The following is a 24,178-nucleotide window of genomic DNA, read 5'->3' as shown; positions in this document are numbered from 1 at the left end:
CAACACAGAGAGTTGTATTTTCTTTGTGTCTGTATTTACTTTAACTCTGTTGTTTTGTTCATCTCTCCAGGGTCTTCCAGGTTCTCCTGGTAGCCCAGGAACCCCTGTAAGTATGAAATACATATAAACAAACTGCCCGAAAACTATGCAAGCTGTTGATCTATTCTCCCTATTTTGTGGTCTTGTTTGTTTTTGCTACATGATTCTGCAGGGAATTGATAAATATGTTAAGGAATTCACACAAATTCAAAATGTTTTTCTCCAAGACAAGATAACTGGATTTTCATATTTTAAGATGACACTTTAAAGGAACAATTTCTATTTTCTCCAAAAATAACAAAAATAATCAGACACAAAGGCATATCATTTTAAGAAAGTGGCTGCTTATTTAGACAGATTCTGCTAAGAAGCAGGCTATTGCTTTAATCCTGGTGAGGCTATAGACCCTCAACATAAGTTGACACTTCTTCGTGTTTTAGACATTTCTAATTGCCATTAAGTTTTAAGGCAACCATCGCATCCCATTCTCCACCTAAGTCCCAGTAATTTTTTTTATCTCCATCTTAGTTTTATCCTAAGTCATTTAATGCCTGCACTTTGTCATGACATCTCATATAGAAAAACAATTTGCCCATTTGTGTCTCACAAAGACACTCTCATTGGCCTCTGTGCTTCCTTTTTAAAATGGGGTTTAAATGAGCCAATCTATAATGGGTTATTGAATAAATCCCAGGGGAACGTTTGTTTCATGTGTCCTTCATGTCACAAAGGCTTTAACATTGCAGCAGATACGATTACATTAGAGCATTTTGAGAGCCTGAGGATTCATTATGATGACGCTAAAGGATTGATAGATATTTTTAAGACATGGTAAGAGGCGTGACAAAATGGTTGGCATTTTTTCTACCACTTTGGAATGAGAGGGTTGATAAGGGCTTTTTAACTTTTGCTCTTTTTATTGATACAACATAGGATTTAGTGCAGCGATCTTGCCATTCTTTCCTAACGACTGAACAACTAGATGTTAAATACTTCACAATATAGTCTGTACATGTATATGATGCTTTAAAAAGTTGATTCATTGTGTTAGTCCAACTAAAAGTTGACTTTTTAAATACATGTAAACCTGTTAGATCCACATAAATCATACTAAGTCGAATGTTTCAAAGTTGGACAATCAGATTATGCAAGTTTCTCATGCATGTCTGTTGAATAGCCCAAAACTGGCACAGGATATCTGCACATGTTTCACAGTTCCCACGCCCGGCTTTCACCCAGAAACATAAATGGGTATCCAAGCATGCATTGTTGACTCCTGCCTTTGGATATCGCCATCAGCACCAGGGAAAGCGTGCATCTAATTTGTCATCAAATGTATAGAGTTATAGATTTGTCCATGTTTTAACTGTTTGATAGATTCGACCAGTTTGCCGCTTGTTATTGTTGATTGTTTGATATGTGACGTAATAGTTCAACCAGTGGAAGGTCCAATAGAAACTAGCTGAAAGGGGGCATATAGCTTCTTTAAGTAACAGAGTACTTTTGTCAATTAATAGATACTCCCCCAGTGTTGTAGTGGGACACGCACAATAGTCCAATTAAATGTCAACATCATGCAATAACCAAACTCTGGGTTAACTGTGCATGTCAACGTACGAAGTGAATTTGAGCCCATTTTAGTTTTCTTTGAAGACATTTATTTAACACATAACTCAAGCCACACAATCTATTTGCAATCATATGTCACAGAGGTCTAATTTTAAAACAACTGTCACTGACTGAATTTGAGGGTTAAACGGAGGCAACATGCTAACTACACTCTCCGTCATATATGGTTGCTATATTTCCGTCCCAACCCATTTGATATTTACAGAGACTTACACAAGCTTGGGTTGTTGTTGATCCAAGAAACAGTAAAGTGGCCCACCTCTCATCTATTAAACGTTGACTGCCTTTTTGTATCTTAGCAACACTGTGCAGTGAGATGCAGGGAGAAGATAACATTGTTTTACTCCTGTTGTGTCTGTTTCCCAGGGCAGCAAAGGGGAGCAGGGAGAGATCGGTCTTCCTGGACAGAGAGGCCTGCCCGGCCTTCAAGGATCTGGTGTAGGAAACGTCACCTCATACAATGACAGAAACACATAATATGATCTTCCAGTATTTTCTGTTTGTGATGATTTGTTTGTTATCTTCAGGGTCAATCTGGTCCGATGGGTCCAAGAGGGCCTGTAGGAGAGAGAGTGAGTTAACATTTGCATGACTTATAAATCATTGATATGAAAGACTATAAGCAAACTCAGTCTCAATGATTTGATTCTCTCTTGACTGCAGGGACTTCCTGGCTTTCCAGGACCTCCAGGTTCTCCTGTAAGTGGAAATCAATTGTCAAAAGATAAATGTATCAAGATTTCCCCTTAACGTAACTCAGTATTACTATACTGTGGTATAATCAAACTTGTATGTCTTTCACAGGGACCAGCAACTGAAGGACCTGCTGTATGTATTTATTATTTTTTAAACATTTTCTGTGAAATATATTTATCTTTATTTCTTGAGCAATTAACAGTGAAAAAAAATGTAGATTGTTGTTTGCTTTAAAAAAAATAGAAAATAAAACTTGCAGTCCATGGCATATAAGTGTATCGTATCATATTGTATCATATCATATTATATCATATCATTGTACTGATCTTATCGTACTAACTTTTCTGTGTTGGTTTTTAACAGGGACCACCAGGGAAACCAGGAATCCCAGGAGATGAAGGAAACATTGGGCCTGAGGTGAGACTTCATACCAGGACACAAATAATGGTGCAAAGCAAAGAAAAGTCAGGGCGCCTGTGGCTCAGTTGGTAGAGTTGGTGGACTCTCAACTGGTTGGTGGACTCTCAACTGGTTCGATCCCCAGCTCCTGCATCAACATGTCTGATGTATCCTAGGACAAGACAGTTAACCCTGAATCGCTGCTTCATCACCGTATGAGTGTGTATGAATGGGATTAGTTACTTCTGATGAAGACTAGAAAAGCGCTATACAAGCTCAAGTTGATTTACCATATACCATTGGAAGAGATGTTAATGTTCACCTATGTAGAAAGAAAAAGTCAGTTATATTATCTTGTGTACTCACACGTAAAGGTCTTGTACATTACATGAGTATTACCATTTAATGTTTTTTTTTATACTTTACTGAACCAAATTCTCAAGGAAAATTTGTAACTTTTCATACCACTAAATTTCAATTACAGCTACTACTTAAGGATATTACAAAAATGACAATTGCCTGTTACCCTGCATTTAATGGACCCAACTCAGTGGCGGGCAAAAAGCACAGCAACCCATTTAATGACTTTGGGCTTTGCCAAGCCAAGGCCACTGGTCAAGGCCCAACTCGTCAAGTGTTTGGCTCCAGGGTGAAGCCGAAGGTTGGGAGTCGGTCACTGCTCCAAGCAAAGGTGTTCAAGCATGTTGGGGTCTTATTCACGAGTAATGGTAAAAAAAACAAGAATGACAAACATGCTGGTGTTACACTATACCATCAAATAAAGATGCAAGTGACCGACAAAGTTCATAAGCTATGGGAAGTGACAAAGGAATCAGATCTATGACAACAAAATGAATTTATTGAATATGACTATGATGGCTGGGTTTACATGCTTACCCTGCTGTCACCAAGACCCAGCCCAGAATGGGTGAAAGACAATTGAAGGTATGGTTAAATGCTGGAAAGAGAAACATTGAAAGTGTTGCGGATTGTTGAAACAGATCATTTTAGGGACCCGACAGAGAGAACTCCCTTGATTCCAAGCCAGCCTTGTTTTGATTGAGGGCCCACTGGCGGCGGAATTTACATACTGTGCGTTTTAAAGGAATTATGAATAACTATACCTTTTTTCATTTTTATAATGTCACTTTTGGTTTAGAAATAAGTTCTTCAAATCTTAGAAAGGATATAGAATAGTGACCATGAGACCTGAATCAACTTTTTGGAAGTAAATTACCAAACAGACTTCATACAGCTATATACATTTTCTGAAGTTTAATTTTATACTGTTATAATCCTTTCTATTTTTGTAGGGTCCACCTGGACCCAGAGGGGGAACAGGCATCGCAGGGCCTCCTGGCCTTCCTGGACCACCAGGGCCTGTGGTAAGAATTAGAGTCATGTTTAGTAACATTTACTTAAACCTGAATATTTCTTTCAGTAAAAATATTTCTTTTCTTTTTTAAGTATTCCTTACCAAGTAAATATGTACTTTTCAGAGCCAATATGTGCATACAGATTTTTGGAATTCGCACCTGCTGATTGTCAATATTACCTGATGATCAGTGTGACCCTTTTCATTCCAAGACTCCAAAAAGTCTCTGAAGCAGATTTAAACATTGTTGCGCTGCTCCATACATCCTCCTGTTGCCTTAATGTAATTAGATTTTGTACAGTGGCAACTAATTGTAGCATACCAACGTTTGAGTATGCTCGGTATTCACATATTATCTTTAGGTGTAAACCTTAAAGGACGCCCTCTAATCTTTCATCTTTTCTTTTTGACACTTCTTCATCTTGAGCTCAGATTTTCCTGTAAAATCATCGTGGCATTGCATGCTTGCTGTCTTTACACATTATCTCTGTGGGAATTTCTGCTGTGGTGGATTTATGTGGACATCTAAAACCCCCCCCCATGGATATTTTAGATGTCACTGCTGTGTTTTAGGGACCGCCTGGTGCCAGCAATGAGGGAAGTGGGGAAGCTGTGAGTGTTTTACCGTCTTATACACTGCCAAATGTTTCCTGGCTGCATGGCAATTGGAGTGGTGACAGTGCATGTTTGATTAAACTGAGTCACTGAAGCTAAGAAGCTCTGCAGCAGCAGCAGCGGCAATGTTTATTGAGAAGCTGTTTATTTATTCCATTTCTCATTTCAGTCCTTTCTGTCTGGTTCTGTATGCTTTTTTAGTGTCCTGCTGCCTGTCCTGCTGGACCCAGGGGGTTGGCTGGGCTACCAGGGATGAAGGTGAGGAATTTAAAAAATATATTGACCTTAAAATCCAATTAGATTAAATTATATTGAGGCTTTGTTGGTAATGGATCCTCTGTCCATGAAGGTAAGATGTCTTAAATAATTGAGTTCATAAATTGTAAGTGTAAAACTTTCTTTGGCAACAAACACTAAGCCTATCTGTAAAGCAAGGAAATTGATTTAGGCTTTTTAAGTATCAGACAACATTAATAAGTATGCTGTAAGTATTTTTAGGACTCTATTTCATTTTTTTTTTTTTTTTAAATAAAATTGATAAAATGGTCTGGTTGAATATGTGAGGCTAATTATCCATTCGGTGCAAATTGAATGTTGGTTGTTCAGTCAGTGATTTTACATCTGATTTACTAGCCAGGACCACGCCACAACAATATTCATCTAAACATTTAATGTGAATTCATATGGTATATTGAGACAGTTGTATGTTTGTGTATGAGAGGAGTGTAGGTTAGAGATGGCCTTAATCTTTAGGTTTTTTTTACTACCCTAACTGGTTATGGCCCAGACTTTACCTAGAATAAGAGAGAAACATGGCAGAGTTGTGTTGGAAGCAATACTCTGCCAAGTTGAATAGGAAGGGATGAGGAGGGAGGTTGAATGGATGAGAGGGAGGGAAGGGAGGGTGGGTTGAAGGAACTGAAACATGCAGATTGGAGTGAGGTGACCAGTTTATAAGTAGGCTTGTCAGGTAAATGAAGGTGTGGTGTTTGGGCGTGGTCCTGTTCCCGAACCTAAATTAATACACTATTGAAGCCATCTATCATGGCTGTGTTGGGCTAGGGATGTTGGACTGAGGGAGATGCAAAAAAATATAATATAATTAAGACTGATATTGATAATTGCGGTAGTTGGACTCAGGTAGATCCACGTGAGCAGTCCATTTGTTAAGGAACTGCGAGACAACGGAGCTCAGGAACTGCAGGGAAGATATACAGTATTTGATTGGTAACGTTAATGGGGCATTAAGCTTTAAGGGTTTTTACATGTTTTAATATGAAATAAGTGCATACAGAAAAAGAACGAGAGACACACCAAGATATGAATACGTTGTCAAATTGTAAATATTTTTGTTTTCTTCAGGGACACAAAGGTACAGATGGAGAGCCTGGAAAAGATGGAATCCCTGGAGACAAGGTATGTGATTTCTTACTGACACATGCACTGTGTTAACAAGTCAATTTCATGATACCCAGAATTACCTGCAATGAAATTATTTGATTTTAGCCTCTTAACAGGATAACATGATTATCCATTTTACACATACTAATCAACCTATTTCTGTTTGTTTTTTTCTCCCACAGGGGGATGATGGAGCAGCAGGACCTCAGGGGCCTCCAGGTCGCATGGGAGATGATGTAAGGAAAGATATTCCTCACTCACATTGTGTTACAAGAAGCCCAAGAACCATATGTGATAAATGGTTTTCCTTTTAATGCTCTTGTTTTATTTCAGGGGCAAAGAGGGCCCATTGGATTCCCAGGAGCCCACGGAGAAAAAGGAGACAAAGTCAGTTAAACATTACTTCTAACAAATCTATTTAAACATGCGTGCTTGTGTGTGTTTGGCGGGGGGAGGTGATGATGAACATTTGGAGCCAAATATAGAAGTATGGAAACTAACTTCTATTTGTTCGTAGGGTCCTCCTGGATTCAACGGTGTCCCAGGACCAACTGGCCCACCTGGAGCTCCTGTAAGCTAGTCTTAGTTTGATCATTTCCGTGTCTTTTGCAAAGAAAAAGGCAAGATGGGATCGAATACCAACTCACCAAAATGTATCTCTGATTTAATCTCTTGTCTCAGGGTGTGGAGGGAATCCGTGGACGTCAGGGTTTGGAGGGGCCTAAAGGGGACGAGGTGAGTTCTGCTCTTTTAACTTCCTTGATAATATTGCAACTTTATCTGAAAGACTTTCAATTAAAAACTTTCATTTGATTAGGGAGCAGTGGGAGCTACAGGGGAGCAGGGTGCTACAGGGGACAAAGGAGAAGTTGTGAGTATACTGATAGGATTGGATGAACTCTTATTGTGGTTGAGGGAACACATGGATATAACATTATGTGTGATGTTGCAGGGAGAACCTGGTAAAGACGGCTTGGATGGACTTCCTGGAGTGGATGGAGCCAAGGTGACTTCTAATTATCAGCAAAGTAGCAAATATCTTTTGTTCACTATATATTTCCTCTTCTTGCTAAACATATCCATATATAGCCAGTAAAGTATTTGATACTATGTTTTCACCATCACTGTACACTAATCCTCAACAACTGGACTCAATTGAAGCCAAATACTTTAACAGCAGATGCTCCAGTCATTTGTTTACTTTATCTTGAATGAGCACGTGGTCATACCAGACCATGGGTGAATGAGAATTCCTATAACATAGTCTTTCCTTTAAGGCATATACTACATTATATCAGTATAAGCCTACAGTGTACAAGACATACATGTATATTGCCTTACACATATTGATCTACTTTTCTCACTAATATACTTCTTACATATCTCCTCAACAGGGGGAGGCTGGTACTCCTGGAGCTGTTGGTGTCAGGGGGATTGTGGGCATTCCAGTAAGTCCTGCTACATTTTCTTATTGTCTTTCTATATAACAAAAAGAATCTATTACGCACTATTTTGAACTTGGTAGTTGTGACTTTCAGATGTTATATTCCAAAGTATGTTATGCTGTACATAGCCGCTCTGTTGGGGCCCTATAGGCAAAAATCCATTGGGGGGGACCCTCCAATCAGCAGTCATCACCATCAAGTCTGCCAGTGACACTTACTCAACTTACTCTTTTTTGTTTCCTACAGACGTTTTTATTCGTTGACTTTCATTGAAAAACTGATTTTCACAGCAATAATGCACGCAACGCTTTGCATGGCAACAACAGTGAGTGCTGTTAAATGAGGCCCCCTTAGGTAGATACAGTCATTGCAAAATTTGCACATTTTGGGCCATGTTTGTGAGCCATCAGGGGCCCCCTGCTGGTCTGGGGCCCCAAGCAGTTGCCTACCTTGCCTGTTGACAAGCAGATGCCTGCTGACCATATCTATGACTTTTTCCCTTAAAGATGAAGATAAAGGCAAGAGTGAGGTGTCAGTTGATTCTTGACACTTTTGTATAACCTATTTTGGTTTTGTCACAAGTACTACGTGGAAGTTGAGGACGATTCACCAATCAGTAACTTCTATTTACAATAGTTTTCATATAACTTGAATGCAGCATAAAGAAACTCTTTGTTGTGTATTTAAAAAAAATCTATGTAGGTGAGGCTTCCTCTGTTACCCTTTTTCAACACATTAAGAGTTCTTTTACTCTACATAAACACAATTGAAGGGTGTCGATGAGCTAGCACACTCTTTTCTAATCTCTTTTCATATGATGTGTTGTTGCTTTTAGGGTCTGCCAGGCAAGCAGGGAGTAGCTGGACCCCCTGGTGAAAAGGTAATTGGATTCGTCTCCCATTTAATGAGGCATGCTGAAGTACATCCAAAATGTTTCGGCTGCACTGTTGAACTTGAACAGAAACACAGAAATTAGATTTTGAAACTTACTAAATTCCTGTTGTGTGCTTAGGGCGAAACCGGTGCTGAGGGACCGACCGGACCAGTTGGACTTCCCGGAAAGGCTGTAAGATCATATTTTTAAGCCTTTGATAACACATCATAATTATATTACTCTGTTAATTGGTTAGTCTGATGCCTCAAGTCACACTTTCAAACAAATCGGCACTCAACTGTTTGCGCACAGGGTGAGGCTGGATCAGACGGAGAAGATGGAAAACAAGGAGATAAAGGATCAACTGTGAGCTGACTTTCATTTTTCATTGTTTTTTTTGGGTTTCACGTCCTACTCAATTAGTATTATGTTTAGTGTAATGGATGTTATTTGCACTCTGTATTGACCTTATAGGTACATCAGTATTACTCATTTGATTTGTTGACTGTGTGCATGATTATTCTGCAGGGTGAAACAGGAAAACAAGGACCTGTGGGGCCTGGAGGTCCTTCAGGTATACAGGTGAGGCACTAATTATGGCTTTATATATTTACAACAAGAACAAGTGTGTTTATCTGTATACAGTGATGTAGATTGTATTTAAACATGCAAAATTAAACTTTTTCTCAACTACTCATGTGGGAATCTTTTGAAAAATGAATGCTTGATAGGATATTTCTATATACTTTACAGATTGCAATTTCCAATACTAAGATGTGAAACTATATCTGCATTGAATAAATGTTTGTATCCAGGGGGATAAAGGAGACAAAGGTGACACTGGTGCCAAAGGAATGAAGGGTCACACTGGATACAAAGGTGACCAGGTTAGACAAATCTCATTTTATTTCCCCAATGTTACTTCAACACATCCAAAACTATTAGAAAACGTGGTCTGAGTACAGTACATAATGTTTTTAATGTGTTGTCCAGGGGCCTATGGGACCTGAGGGAGAAAAAGGAAGTCAGGTAAGAATTATAATCATCCATATTTGTTCCAAATGTATCTGTGAGTGAGCTACCATCAGTCCAATGACATGTTACTGTTCTGAACAGGGTGACACAGGAATAGCAGGAGACATCGGAGTGAAAGGAGACCAGGTAAATAGAGATACTTTTGTTGGGTTGAAAGTGCATACGCTTTTGTTGTTTTAAAATTAAACTTATGTTTGAATGTTTACAGGGCCCTCCTGGTGTTACTGGAATCAAAGGAGAGGTAGTAAAATACTTATTTCTGTACTTCAACTCTCAATCTCTTCTTGCTAAACAGTTGCCTGAGGACTCCTGTTTTCAACATGCTTCATTTATTTTGATGGCCCCACAACAGGAAAATAAATGTTTATATAGTTGTAGTCTTTTTAATGTCTGACTAGGATGATCATTTTTTTTTCACAATAAGCGAGGCGAGAAGGGCATGAGGGGAGCTACAGGAGATGAAGGCAGACCAGGCCAGCCCGGACATGAAGGTTTGGCTGGTCCAATGGGAGCTCGAGGGATGGAGGGAGAATCGGGCCTTCCGGGAACACCAGGCCCCAGAGGTCTACCTGTAAGTGTTAAACGCTATTCGCAGCAGCATGACACAGTCAAGAATGTGAAAAGTGAATATGGAAAGCTGAGCAACACACTGAAGATCTTATGATCTACGATCTACACTATATGATCCCATAATCCCAAAACTATAGTCTGTGTTCATTTATAAATGTTTAAGCAATTTACAACTATTTGATTGAATTACCTGGTAACATGAATCACCCAATGGGAGACCAAAGATCAGGTCAACCAAAATGGGAGCAAGGCCTCTCTAAAAAAAATGACCAAAGCCTACTCTACTACTTTACCAAAATAAAGATTGATGAGTCAGTCATTTTACATCCAAGGGATCTGATCTATATCATGATAAAGACCACATTACACACTGACCTTTAAATCTTCACGTTTGCTTGTTACTGTAGCATGTTAGCAACTTTGCATTGGCATTTACCTCAAAGCATTGCTTTGCAGACCCACATTAGGGTTTGCATGGCTTTAGATGAAATGCATCACAACTGTGGTCAATCAGAGCATCATATATGGCAGGATTATTTTTTTAATGCTTGTCTTTAAGCTTTGCAAATTTTTACTTAATCGGCAATGTGTTTTCATTTATTCACAGGGACCAAAAGTGAATGACGAAAAGCTTCGGGAGATGTGCTCAGCAGTTGTTGAAGGTGCAGTTTGTTTACACTTACACTTTCACATCTATGTCTCCACTGTTCAAATGACTATTGTAAAAACCCTTTCCCATTTTAAGCGGTTTTGTTTTTCTTCAACTAGAACAATTAGCAGAGTTTATGAAAGAGTTCCTGAAGAAACCAGCAGCTATAGGTGCGCCTGGCACTCCTGGACCTTCAGGACCTCCCGGGCCCCCTGGACCAGCTGGAGCAGCAGGAGCAGCAGGAACCCCGGGGGCAACAGGTCCCAAAGGACATCCTGGCTACTTTGGAATCCCAGGCACACCGGGCAAGAAGGGTCAGTAAACCTTTTTAAATTCTCTCTGCAGCTCTCAAACACAGCCTGTCGTAAGATTGCCAAGGCTGCTGTCACCATGGTTTACCCTTTGTTTCTTGGTGAGTGTTTCACACAGTGGATGCAGATAAGACATTAATTTAAGCTTTAGAGAAACAATGAAGTGGGCCCAGGCAGTATGCATTTGTCTTACACTGACAGAAGAGTGCTCCATAAATGGAAGGGATTCACGCATGCATAACATTATACAATTAATGATTCACTAAACAGGGATGAATAAGAATGGACTCATTAAGTTTCCTATAACAGTGACTATGTGTGCCTCTCCATTTCACCTTCACATTAACTTGTTTTTCCTCTGTGCACTCCTCTGTTCTGCAGGTGATGCTGGAGAAAAGGGAGACAAGGGAGTCAAAGGAGAGGATGGGGTAGGAATCAAAGGGAGCCAAGGCGCACCAGGTGCACCAGGTAATGATGAAGTCTTGACATGATGAGAACCAAAGCATTCAAAATGTCTTAATTCCTCTGCAGTAACGCGGCAGCTGAACATTACATATTACCTTTTTCATATGGAAATACAACCATAACGATGCTGCTATTTAGGTACAACCTTTTCAATATCAGAATAGAAAAAAATGCTCTGATGCTTGCCTTTAGATGGTTGATAATGGGTTCTGGGATTGCACTACAAACATATGGTCAGCCTCTTTTGCTTTGCTTATGTACTGTTATTAATACTGCCAAAGCCATCTGAGGGGGCGATTGTAACCAATGTAGAAAGCAGGGTATAGGTGTAGTGGCAATTTCTTCTAGTGTGTTATAAAAAATGTCACTTGAGTCATAGGAGCCAACCTGTTTGTTCCTGATTCGTGTCCACTTCAATATATACATACAGAGCCGTCGTTTCGATCTAAACTTAAAGAGGTCATATTATGCCCTTTTTGGGGTTCGTATATTTAATCTATGTATCTACTAAAGTATGTTCACAATAGCTACAGTTCTAAAAAAGTGTCTGTTTTCATGTACTGCCACTCAATGCACCGGCTCGCTTCTGACTCTCTCTAAGGCTCTGAAGTGCCCACGTTCAGAGTCCCCACGTGTGCCAAGTCTGATCTGATTGGTCGGCCTGTCGGCTCTGCCGTAATTGGTCAGTCGCTCAGCCACTCTGGTTCCAAGGGCCGGGGAGCAAAAACATTAGCACCTTAGCACTACTGTGCTACCGCAGGCTACCACATATCGTGGGCGTGCTACAGAAGTTAATGGGCGTGCAACATGAGCTGCTGGGCTTGCCACAACGAGCCAATGGGCTTAGATCAGTGATCTCACACTGACAAGACGTCACACTGGCAATTTTTTTTCGAGGGGGTCTAGAACTGAGCGTTACATGCAGCTAATACTGCAGCTAACAGGAGGACGTAGGAGAAGCCGCGTTTCCGCGGACTTTGAATTTTTGCAAATAGATGTGCCTAAACATGCACAGGACACTTTGAAAACACACTAAAGATCATATAAAACCAGAAAAAGCATAATATGGGTCCGTTAATATATCAAAAACTCATAACTTAAACATGATCAAAAAACATTTGCTGTGTGGCTCCTATACCTCCACCACAGACAAAGACAATCTCATTTTCTCACCACCTGTGCCTGGCACCCACATTAATTAACTCAGCTCCACCTATAACAAAAAATACCTGCCAAAATATGCCCAAGTAAAACCATTATTCACCATAAAAGTTTTCATGTCAAATAATCATAAATAAATACTTATTTCTAACGATACAAAATATATGCTCTATTAGCACAAACTACAATCAGACTTCTCAAACTAAATTAACCATCATTAAAATGGCTTCTACAGCAGGTATACCTTATTTTTCAGTCTTCATTTCGTAAACCAACTTCTTAATCTCCTCTGATAACTTTCATTGGAATATGCTTTAATTTTTGTTTAAAAGCAAGGCATGACCCGCCCTATTCTGTCTCTAATTGGCTAGTACTTGTTCTTGTCTTTCTGGGTAGGTTGGGTAAGAATATCGAGGTAGCCAATCACAGGCAGAGTAGGGCACCTTGCCAATGCCATCCTAGGAAATAAATTGGAACCTGCGGACTACCAGGGTGCGTTCGAATTGTCATTTTTGCTAAGGGAGATTCCTAACTGAGTGAAATGACCCGGAAGCATTTAAGTGGAGGCCATGATAAGAGCCGTTCGAATTCTCTAAAAGTTAAGGAAAGGTGGGTCAATGCTTCCTTATAACCTCCTTTAGCATAGGATACACTGAACCATCCTTTACGAAAGGAGATGAGCTATTACGCCCCACAATTCCTTGCGACCGCAACATTTAAAGCGAATCGCGCATCCGACCGTTCACGAACATTAACGATGATCGTAAAGTGACACAGATGATGTTTTATTCAACATATTGCATTCACTTAAATGCTTTGTGCAGTTGTACATTTGTATGCTTAAAACATTGTGTGTATTCTATATCTTGCATTAATGTAACAATTAATTACATACTATCATACTGAGTGGTATGGAAGCTGATGGTTTCACTTTTTTTACTTGTATCCTGGTAGCCTATATTTCTTTTATTTCAATCCCAACCTTGTGGTGATCAGGATTATTTCATCGCCTTTCCCTAAGTCCTTTATGAATTCTCCTAACATCTTTCCTTAACCTCATGACGTTTTCCCCGGTGTTAAGGTAAAGTGGATAGTGAAAGGAGATAGGAGAGACAATTCGAACGCACGCCCAGTCTGCTCTGTTAGATGATAAACTTAAAAAAAAAAATGTCCTCTTGGAGTATTCAAATGAATGAAAGAAAGAAGGAAAGATAAAGCAAACAACTCAATTAAAAGTTTGCTTGAATAAAAGTAAATGATTTTCATGACGTAAAGGTTGTCCCTGTCTTCCCTGCCACTTCCCCTGGTATTGTAAAAAAAAAAAAAATCAGCTTTTTGCAATTTTAACAGATTCAAGTTCTTGAGAGGCCATGATGACTTCAAAAACTCAAAATTACACATGTCTGTATTGATATTCTACAAATACTATAAACTTTTTTTATTTGTTAATCACCACCGTCTCCACTCTAGTGGCGCTCCGAAAGTATCTTCATGTAGGCCAAGCAGAATTTTACAATAAAAGCACAGGACGGGCATTTTGGCTCATTACTCAATTAGCTCTCTCAAGTACAGGAGTCAGAATGCTTTGCTTAGGTTGTCCATCCATGTGATCCATCTCACTGTGTACAAGCAGGGTTTGGACGTTAACAGAGAGGAATATAGTGCAAGTTAAAGGTTTTGATACTCATTCACAAGTCAAAATTAATCTGTAGGTTATGAATTCCTTTTCATTTTGACATTTCACATATTTTGACATCTCTCCCTTAGGTGCTGTAGGTGCTCCAGGCATCGGCAAGGATGGAAAAAATGGAGAACGGGGTGACACAGGAGGACCTGGTGCCCCAGGCGCAGCCGGTCCGAGGGGACCTTCAGGGCCACCCGGGCTTTGTGATCCATCAACCTGTAACAGACTTCCACCTCTCTATATGGTCAGCGGAAAGAAGTCTGCTGGCTACAAATATCCATGAGGTATCCCAGTTCATTGAAACAGTCCAGATCTCATCCTGCAGAGACCACGTTTAAGGGCTTCTCATGAGTCCAGGCTTGGTCAACTTTGGGAGTCTTCACATGTCTCCGTCCGAACCACGGGTCTAAGAGGCGCTAGAGGGAACAGAGACCATGCACAACTGTAGAATACTGTATAGACATTTTATCTTGTATGTGATTTATAGTGAAAGCATATCTAATGTTCAAAGATAGCTGCTACTGATGCCAAAGAAACTTCTTCCAGCTGACGACAGGCAAACAGGCCCACAAGTTGACCCAAACAAATCTCTGCGGTTATATCCGCAGAGCCCCTTCTTTCAGGAAAATACACCAGCAGGTTGTAAAGCATTCTAGATGCTCATCTCAAATTGTACTCCTATGCATGTAATTCTACCATAATAAGCTCCCTGAAACATTACTTCAACTCTTTTAGCCACATGTAAGACTTACAGAATGACAAGGGACATTTTGACCCAATGATTCACCACTGAAGTCATGAGCCAAATTTAAAATAAAATAAAATAAATATGAATCTTTGTTTCCTAAAAACGACATAAACATGAACAGACCTGAGCTTACATTTACAACAATTTGCCTTATCATTTAGGATCATCAATTTTTGCTTGATTTTGTCATGATAATGTTCTAAAAAAAATGTAATAAAGTGATATGTTTTGGAAGTGTGGCTTAGTAATGTATTTAGACTTCTCCCATTTTTTCTATTTTTCTATCTATCTCTATCAAACAGCTGTAGCTATGTTGTAGTTTTGATTGAAAGAGTTAGGTTGATCTGTGTACACATGGCAGGAGCAATGAAATTCCAGTAAAATTGTTTTGTGTGGAGAACAGGGTCCCTGGGTTTGTTGTGATATAACCTGGATTCCGGGGGACATGTCACCGTTGCCAGGTAACAAAGTAAATTTCGACATCTTCCCCACCTGTGTCTGCACAGTACAAACACATTCACAGATCAAACATGACCTTTACCAAACAGCTGGAATGAGCAGACATTCAAAGGACAGCTATTGAATAGATCTTATCGGGGCTGAGAGTCAGTGGGTTTGAAGCAAAGACTGACTCAATGTCCATATAAATATGGACATTGAGTCGTCCTCTACCTCCAATTTCCAAAAGTGAAGCCAAAATATCCCTAGACAGACACCAACTTTGATTTGTGGCAAAGATGTGTGCACAAGGGAGCTGCCCTTCCACACCAAAGCACACATTAAACTTACAGATAAAACATCACATATTCCGGAGTCTAAAGTCTACTAAACTGATTCTTGCAGACGCTCAGTTATGGAAAGTTCAATCACTGTTGTGTCATTGTTTGTTTCATCTCTCCCTCCCTCTACTTTGCTTATTTTGTAAAGAACGCTGCAGATGCCGCATTTGTCAACAGAGCTGTCAATCACGACGTTACATTTGTTCTTTTTAATATCAAATAATACATCAAAACCAAACTTCTCCAGAAAGTGAACACTTGGACATTACTCAGCATGAAAATAACTAACTTTGATGAAAGACACCATGTTCGAGTAAAATTAATGTGACCTGTATTTTAATCTTAAAGTTTGCCCCATGTGTTTGTTAAACATGGAGGAGGCAGTATTTATAGTACTTATAGCACCCAGTCAGCAGGGGGAGCTCTAAATCTTTTGGCCTCACTTCTCACCTGTTTCTTTGCTGTCCATTTTTAATTAACCTAAGGCTTGACATTGTGTGCATAAGAAAATCATTGGGCAAGTTATGCAATTGGAATTATCAATTGTTTTAATTATCCATCAATCGGTCCATCCATCCATCCATCCCTTTTATTTCACTTACCCGAGGTCAGGTCGCAGTGGCAGCAGGCAAATTATTCAACATAGACTTCCCTTTTCTTAGGAACGATTTCCGGGGCGTTCCCAAGCCAGACAGGGTATACAATCCCCAGGATCTTCTCCCAGTTGGGCGTGCCCGGAAAACCTCCAAAGGGAGGCGTCCAGTAGGCATCCTAATCAGAGGCCCAAACCACTTTAACTGGCTCCTTTCGATGCAAAGTAGTAGCTGCTCTACTCCGAATAAAATTGAGTGAGACTGGGTTGGACATTGACTATTCAGAAACAGAACAAAGCCAGTGTTATAAAATGAATCCATTCCAGTCTTTATTATACAGTACAGTACATTTGTCTTTCCCATACTTACACTATGTTACTAATTAAAAATATTCTAGCACCAAGTCATCAGTAAAAGATAAGGAAATCAGGTTAATAAATGTGTGATAAGGCATGAAGACACATTTGTATTGGTTTAAATCCTGAATAATTTAGCACTATAACTTAAAAGATATTTCAATTTGCTACAATAGCTCATATGAGTTATGAAAGATGTTTGTGTTATATAGGAAAGTTTTAAGCCATTTTTAAAGCTATGTAGAAGCAACCTGTAGTGTATTGGTAATTGTAACATGTATTTACAAAGCAAAAAAGTTGCAATACTGCAACGGTTTAAATGTTCATTACTAAACCACTGACGAAGAAACAGTAAACTGAAATATATGAGAGTGACAAGAAAGCAGGTCATTCATACCAATCACGCTTTGAGGAGCAGTTTGGTTCTACTCTACAGTTGAACGTTATTGAAATTAAAGCAGTTTTCTGCTTTAATGTTTTAAATATTTCTGAGCTGTGCATATGTAGAGCTGAACATCAGAAGTGAAGTACCCAGGTTCAGGGTTTTTTTGGGCCAAATGATATAACAGTAAGAGTAGCTAGTTAGCCTAGCTTCCTCGCTAATTATGAACCATTCGTTTTTAAGCATTGTGTTGGATGTTTAAAGCTCATGGCATGACCATGGATCTTTAAAAATAAGTAATTTTCAGTTATTTGTTTTCTACCTTCAGACCTTGCCTTGGCTACGAGCCAGCCAACTTGTATAAAAACTTGTACATATAAGGGCCTGTGTCCCATATATGTGTGTTTTTTGCCCTGGAAGCGACTGGTTTTCAATACAATACCAATCAGCTGTTTGTTGTCGCTGTATTCACAGCTCTCTCAGTTCAAAGAAGTTCAACTTTAGAACAGCGCCACACTTGTCAATGTCTATTCCCCCTCACCGACAAATCAAAATCAAGAAGAGGCAGGACTACTGATATCAGCTTTGTCAACAATAACGGCGGAGGAGACACTACTCTGCACTGTCTGTGGACACAGGCTCTAACTGTTGTGGAACAGATGCCACTGTCGACATAGTGTAGAAATTGTCTCGTGTAATACTGGTCAACTTTGAATTCAACCTTTTCCAACACATCTTAATTTAGCCTCCAAAAACTAATGGTCATACAAGACCAAATTATGTTGTACCAACAAAATGCCAGATTAATCTAATTAAGCAAATTTGTATTTCGTTTGATATGAGATCCATTTACAGATGGAAAATGTTACTTATTAAAAAATGCACAGCTTTATGAATCTACTACCTTCAGAGCAACCATTAAAGGAAAGTTAAGCATAAACCAGTCTGCTGTACACACACACACACATCTGTTAGGTCAAAGATACATTCCTTATAATGACATGCCATTAGTTAATCTGAGAAAGAATGCTCATACCTATAATTGCACATATTGTGGATCTTTGACTCCAGGTAATAGTGAATGTCTTGCCAACCTCTCAATTGATTTCTGCACTCTACTTAAAAGGATTGTCCTCCGACTTCCTTCTTGTCTTTATATGTGCAGAAGCTTTTCTTCATGTTTTTTAAAAGAAGACAAATGCGATCCCTTCTGTGGAGGGGCTATTAAATAGGTTCTAGATGACCAGTAAGTTTGAGACTGGGGAGAGGTTTAATTGGTCCATGAGGGACGAAAGGCAAAACATCTTTGAAATGGTTTTCACAATGCTCGGGTCATCAGGATGCAGGGAAGCAGCTCTCCAATTTAAGGTTCCAGGGGACAAATAAGAAAAGCAATGTCTTTTCACAGCAGCGCCGAGCTGCCCGGGCACTGCCACAGCGTAGGCACTTAATAAGCCTCAGCGAGCAGAAAGGAAATGACACATTTAGAGAGAGCACCGTGAAACAGGCAGCTTTTCAGGAAAGGTGAACAAAGGCAGCAATTATACCACCTCCTTAAAGCTGTTTACTGCTCAAGTATATGCATACCTCAACGAGAGAATGACCAGAGCCACTTCATTAGAACATAAAAAGTACAAATCAATGACATTTCTTCCTGCCTCCACTTCTCTCCTTTACACTGAATGAGTCTCCTGTGGGTGAGTTTGAAGGAACCAAGTGTTAGATTTATGGGATATTTTTGACACATTTTCAAATTAACCTTTGATGGACAGTTATTTCCAGAGAAAATAAGTCTGTTTTGTTGCTGCCTAAATTGAACAAACAGGTTCAAATTGGGAATAATTTGTTAAATTTGGTTAAGGGGGGGATTTTCCTAAAGTTATTTTATTTTGAGATGAGATGCTAGTACAACACAAAACAGAGCCGCAAAAAAGAACACTACCTCCAGCTTGGAAGCATGGAAAGCACAAATGTGGTCATTCATCACTCCCCACGTTAACTCATTAACACTCCTCCCACACAAAATCACTATTGGTATTTGAAATGGTGCCTCACACTGTCAGTGCCTACCATTCCCATCAATGACAATATAACAGATAGTTGTCTTGACTGAGTTATTACCAATAGACAGGTAAAGGGTCTTTGGAAGAAATCAATTTAGTGTGCAGTAACTCACACCTATTATGCCGTGCAGGACAGTGTGGGCTGCGAATTGTAATTGATGCAAAATAGTGTGAAGCGGGAGAAAAAAAACTGAGGTGCAGACAAATCCTGGAAGAAATGCCTGTCTGAATTTTTAGAAGATTATTGATGAAATCTTATATACCCAAATCTTTACTCCCGATGGGGCTGTTCAGGAGTAGAGAATTGCATCATCCTTGCTCTCTTCCTATATACTTTACAGGAAGCATGCAAGTGAAGAGAAAAGAAAAACTGTTTAGCTGCCCTCTTTACCGCATATTTAATCTGATAATGTTCCTCAATGCTTAAAGCTCATCATCCCAAACTTCATACCGAAAACAAACAAAACAATGAATCTGACCGGCAGCACATATTGCTTCAGCCCTCCATACTGAGGTGATCTTGAAAAGTAAAAAGTTCTTGATTCAGACGGACACAACCAAGTTCATAAATACAGCTGGACTTCAAGCTCTTTGTATCTCTTCTTTTTTTTTAAGTCCCCTTTACATTCTTGCTGTGGGGTCTTTGTGCCAGGCTGGCATAGTAGGCACACTGGCTGGGGTCACATTGGCCAGGAGGACCTGGAGGTCCGGACTGTCCGTGGGGGCCGGGGTTTCCTGGCTCTCCCTGGGCTCCAGCTTGTCCTGGGCTTCCATCTTTACCATATCCAGGCAGACCGGCTGGACCTGTGTTGGAAGGGGAACAATTAGTGTTGCCAAAATTGGTTATAAAATACTTAATACTAAAAAAATTCTTTGTGTTTTGACACATGCACAAAACACTTCAAAATTTCCCCAAATTCTCGACGTGGGCTGCATGTGTACACGCAAACCGACTAATTTATCACCTCGACATCAGCCGGACTATTTCCTGCCACCACAAGTGACAGTTTGCAGGATTTTTTTTTTATCCTCTCTAAGTTTTACCCTCCTCCAACGCCCCAAGGTGTGCAGAGTTTTTTCTTCAACATTTGCTGCAGCCACCATAAGTCACATTTCTGTGTAAACTCTAGGTGAGCCAATGCGTGGCACAGCAGGAATTATTAAGGAGGGGCAGATGCTTTTTAAATCACGCAAACGGTTCACGACCTGTGCAATCTTCATCCATGTAATGATGCTGCTTCATACACTTTTCTGCAAGGCAGTATGTTCTTAACCACTACCTTGATACTGTGAATCCGTCCAATCACACATATGATTGAAATAAAAACCAAAGAAAAGTGTCCGACTCTGTTGTTTCGTCAACCATAACATCATGACTTGTGCCTGAGAGCCCACTCCCTGTCAGCCAAGGAGAAGCTCCCACTGTGAGGGACATGTGTAAACAAGTAACTCAGGAAGATTCCAGGGGCAGGCAGTCCTGAAAAAAAAACCTTTTCAGGAGTGCGTGTGTGAAGAAAGTTGAAGAGAGATTGTTACCTATGGGGCCAGTGGGTCCTTGCTCTCCTCTTTCTCCGATACCAGTATCTCCCTTTTCTCCTTTGGATCCCTTCTCACCTGGAAAGAACCCAGGAAATCAGAAAAAATTGTTCAGTTTTCATGGAAGATATTCAGCACAAACCGAGTATCTGTGTTAAATAAGTACAGGCAGAGCATTTCCTGGCAGTGTTTGTTCTCTTCCTTGAGTCTCTCTTCTTAGCAAACTTAAGAACTCAACAGATATCTGATTATTGCCCAAGGTTTTCTAGTACAAAGTATCACATTTTTTCCAATTTCTAAATTTTAGTTCAGTATTTGCCATAAAAGACCTTTTGAGACTCTGGTTAGATGTATCAGCAGCACAAACTGTTCAGCCTGTAATCGAGACACAAAGTCAATTGTTGAGAAAATTCAGTCTTTTAAAGCTTACTCCGCTTGAGTACCAGCAACACAGGCTGCACCTGTTAAGGAGGTTTTGAGGATTGAACCCCCGACCTTCTGGTTGAGAGATGACCAGCTCTACCACTGAGTCCCAGCCACTCATTCCAGATGAAATGTGACAAATACAACGTTCTGAAGAAAGAAAAACCTTAAGAGGGGGCACATATCACTGTTTGTCCTACCTTTAGGACCCATGGGACCTCTGGGTCCTTCTCCTCCATTCTGTCCGGGCATACCGGGCTCTCCAGGTGGCCCAGGTCGTCCAGAATTGCCGTCTTTACCCTGAGGGCCTGGAGGTCCTGGACGACCAGCTGTGCTCTTCACGTGGGCCGGCTGGAACTGAGCCATGAGGTACGCCATTTTAGCTGGACATGAATGAAAAGTTAGTTTAACCTCAAAGAAGCCCATTGATGTTATTACATTAGAATAAAGATGAGCGTCTCCTTACCATCTAATTGTTTTGCCAGCTCCTCCTGGATGAGCCGTCTCATCTGCTCCAGTGATACTGACTCTCCCTGAAACAGCAGAGATGATAATGATTTATTTAATTACTAAAGCGGTAAATGTAATTCAGCATCTTTACATTTACAAACCTAAACAAACTATATAGGTTCATAGCCTTCACGTGATATGACTCACTCTTTGTCCTGGGATACCAGGGTTTCCTGAAGGTCCTTGGGACCCTGGAGCTCCTATTTCTCCTGGTGGTCCTGACATGCCCATCATCCCTGTGTGGCCCTTTCTGCCTGGGGGTCCAGGGTTTCCAGGAATCCCTGATTCTCCTGAGTGTCCTTTATCTCCCTTCGTACCTGGATCTCCCTGGATAAGATGACAGTGATAGTAAATGTTCCAGTTTTGAAGGACCTTCGATAAAACTGAAGGATTATTGAACAGCTAAAATAAGGCAAGTGTGAAATAGAGTAAAGTAGACTATATGTAGCTGCTACGTATCCTAAATTTAAGTCAAAGTCATAAATGCATTTGTATCAAGAATGAATCCTATTCTAGAAATTTGAGGTATAAATATGGTGCCTTTTTAAATATTGACTTGTGGTTTCTCATGTAAATTTTACACATGCAGCCAAGTTGATGGAGATGCCCTCGCATCATTACAATTGTTTGGTTTAGACTGCTCATAAAGCTTAGCCAGAACTGACTTTGATCTATCTTTTCTTTGCTGATGAGGTGGGGAAAGAAGTAGAGAGGAGTAAAGTTCTGCTTGTTTGTAATGCTAATCCTGCTAACATTGCATGACAGCAAATAAAGCAAGACCACTGAACATAACAAAGCAGCTATATATATATATATATATATATATATATATATATATATATTGTAAATAGTGACCCTGCAAGAAACTCATTCCTTACTAAATCGTTTGGTTGAATACTAAACTGTAATTTTATATGTGAGGGTTTCAGGCTTTTCAATGTGTTCCATTTATTTTTAAATGTGATGATTAGGGGCAAAGATAGGAAAGTACAAGATGCACATTTTTCATATCTCAAAGATCAAGGACATTTTTTTAAAGGAAGATATTAAAGGAAGAATGTGCAACACTTTACGCATAAATACAGCAGAAATCAACTATATCCTGTGTAAATGTCTACAATGAGTGAGAAGCATGAGTCCCCGCCAGCTGTATTGTTGTCAGAGCTGTGTTTACAACATGTTTACATGGACGGGTGGGCGGCCTTGTGTATAAAGATGTTTTAGTCAAGGACTAGAGAAAAGAAGAATAACTTACTCACTGCTTATTTGGATGTCACATAAGAGCAATATGAAGCTAGTTAACCAAAGTGTGCTAACATTAGCCTGCTAACACAAAAGTGCAGGCCACAGGAAATTGATCAAGCAAAGGATGAATTATGGTGAGTTCTAATAGATAACTCTTTCATGCAAACTTGAGTGGAGATGGGTTTAGCTGGAGGTGTGTCGCTGGAGGAGAACAAAGGCTTCAGAATAGCGGAGTTGTCGCCAAACAGCAGTTTGTTTTGGTTTCATGCTGGTGCTCAAGGGCGACATCTACTGGATGAACAAAGCGCACATTCTTCCTTTAACTGATTTGCATCACTGGGTTATGTGTAGTGTTGCCACCCGTCCCGTAAAATACACAATCTTCCCGTATTTTACACTTTGATATTGCGTCCCGTTTTGAATCAATACAAAACAAAAACGACGAAGGACATAATAAATAAATAAAAATACTATTACATTCGTACTGTTTATTTAATTAAAAATCTGTCATCTTACTGCTCCCCTCTATGTTACAGCAGTGTCAAAAGCACTTCAATAATACTCTGTTAATGAATTAATGTTAAGTTAATAGTTTAAGTTAAGTTGTAAATTAAATAGTTCTAGCTAGTAGTAAGCATCTGCTGAAGTCCTGTTAGGTGCATTTCATTGTGCATAAATTACTGTATCTGCCTTTACACTGAAGTTTTGCATTTGTAAATTATTTCGGAATAAAAAGTGTTAATAAAGCACTTAAAACTTTAAGTATGACTCTTATTACTTCATTAAAACCACGTTTTAAATCATGATTCACCACAACTGGTGCCCCGCCCCACCGTTGGGTCAGTGGTGGTCAGGCCCCTACTTTATTTTTCTGCTTGGAATGTGGCAACCCTAGTTGTGTGACATGTTAGCATCTGTTATGATCACATTTTGCTTATATCCCAATACTTTATTCCTTTGTGTTTATGTCTTTAGAAATCACCTTATCTCCTTTGTGTCCACGATCACCAACTCTGCCTGGCATGCCCTAAAAAAATGCCAAGAAACAGTCAACCTCAAGCAAGACATCCATTTTTATTTCATCATATTAATCATCAATATTGCAAGGTGCTTACCTGTTTCCCCTCGGGGCCAAAGGGACCAGGAGGACCCTGGAAATCAAGATTAAAAATAGTAGTAATGACACATCACCAAC

The 24,178-nt window shown here is 39.8% G+C and overlaps 2 protein-coding genes across 5 annotated transcripts in view; one reads left to right on the top strand and one right to left on the bottom strand.

The window, feature by feature from the left end:
- The window catches only part of LOC109991750 (collagen alpha-1(IX) chain-like), a 29,893-nt gene extending 14,563 nt beyond the window's left edge, over positions 1–15,330 (top strand). For 2 of the 3 annotated variants that reach the window (XM_065948047.1, XM_065948046.1), the window contains 30 exons: positions 71–106; positions 2,035–2,106; positions 2,196–2,240; positions 2,332–2,367; positions 2,473–2,496; positions 2,728–2,781; positions 4,077–4,148; positions 4,712–4,750; positions 4,955–5,011; positions 6,116–6,169; positions 6,337–6,390; positions 6,488–6,541; positions 6,672–6,725; positions 6,836–6,889; positions 6,972–7,025; positions 7,107–7,160; positions 7,549–7,602; positions 8,435–8,479; positions 8,612–8,665; positions 8,786–8,839; positions 9,002–9,055; positions 9,289–9,360; positions 9,467–9,502; positions 9,590–9,634; positions 9,717–9,749; positions 9,933–10,079; positions 10,686–10,740; positions 10,847–11,041; positions 11,420–11,506; positions 14,432–15,330. In XM_065948047.1, coding sequence (XP_065804119.1) covers positions 71–106; positions 2,035–2,106; positions 2,196–2,240; positions 2,332–2,367; positions 2,473–2,496; positions 2,728–2,781; positions 4,077–4,148; positions 4,712–4,750; positions 4,955–5,011; positions 6,116–6,169; positions 6,337–6,390; positions 6,488–6,541; positions 6,672–6,725; positions 6,836–6,889; positions 6,972–7,025; positions 7,107–7,160; positions 7,549–7,602; positions 8,435–8,479; positions 8,612–8,665; positions 8,786–8,839; positions 9,002–9,055; positions 9,289–9,360; positions 9,467–9,502; positions 9,590–9,634; positions 9,717–9,749; positions 9,933–10,079; positions 10,686–10,740; positions 10,847–11,041; positions 11,420–11,506; positions 14,432–14,631 — 1,944 coding nt within the window. In that variant the 3' untranslated portion in view covers positions 14,632–15,330. The remainder of the gene's footprint in view (positions 1–70; positions 107–2,034; positions 2,107–2,195; positions 2,241–2,331; positions 2,368–2,472; positions 2,497–2,727; positions 2,782–4,076; positions 4,149–4,711; positions 4,751–4,954; positions 5,012–6,115; positions 6,170–6,336; positions 6,391–6,487; positions 6,542–6,671; positions 6,726–6,835; positions 6,890–6,971; positions 7,026–7,106; positions 7,161–7,548; positions 7,603–8,434; positions 8,480–8,611; positions 8,666–8,785; positions 8,840–9,001; positions 9,056–9,288; positions 9,361–9,466; positions 9,503–9,589; positions 9,635–9,716; positions 9,750–9,932; positions 10,080–10,685; positions 10,741–10,846; positions 11,042–11,419; positions 11,507–14,431) is intronic. The other variant, XM_065948048.1, reaches the window with a different exon arrangement.
- A 1,440-nt stretch (positions 15,331–16,770) lies between these two features.
- The window catches only part of col22a1 (collagen, type XXII, alpha 1), a 58,827-nt gene continuing 51,419 nt past the window's right edge, over positions 16,771–24,178 (bottom strand). For both annotated transcript variants that reach the window (XM_065948043.1, XM_065948044.1), the window contains 7 exons: positions 24,099–24,134; positions 23,966–24,010; positions 21,886–22,065; positions 21,695–21,761; positions 21,429–21,611; positions 20,806–20,883; positions 16,771–20,073 (listed from right to left, as the gene is read on the bottom strand). In XM_065948043.1, the coding sequence (XP_065804115.1) occupies positions 19,880–20,073; positions 20,806–20,883; positions 21,429–21,611; positions 21,695–21,761; positions 21,886–22,065; positions 23,966–24,010; positions 24,099–24,134 (783 nt within the window). In that variant the 3' untranslated portion in view covers positions 16,771–19,879. The remainder of the gene's footprint in view (positions 20,074–20,805; positions 20,884–21,428; positions 21,612–21,694; positions 21,762–21,885; positions 22,066–23,965; positions 24,011–24,098; positions 24,135–24,178) is intronic.

The sequence above is a fragment of the Labrus bergylta genome, chromosome 19, assembly GCF_963930695.1.
Source record: "Labrus bergylta chromosome 19, fLabBer1.1, whole genome shotgun sequence".
Lineage (NCBI taxonomy): Eukaryota > Metazoa > Chordata > Actinopteri > Labriformes > Labridae > Labrus > Labrus bergylta.
The sequence above is the reverse complement of the archived record's forward strand: the minus strand, read 5'-3'. Positions and strand labels throughout refer to the sequence as shown.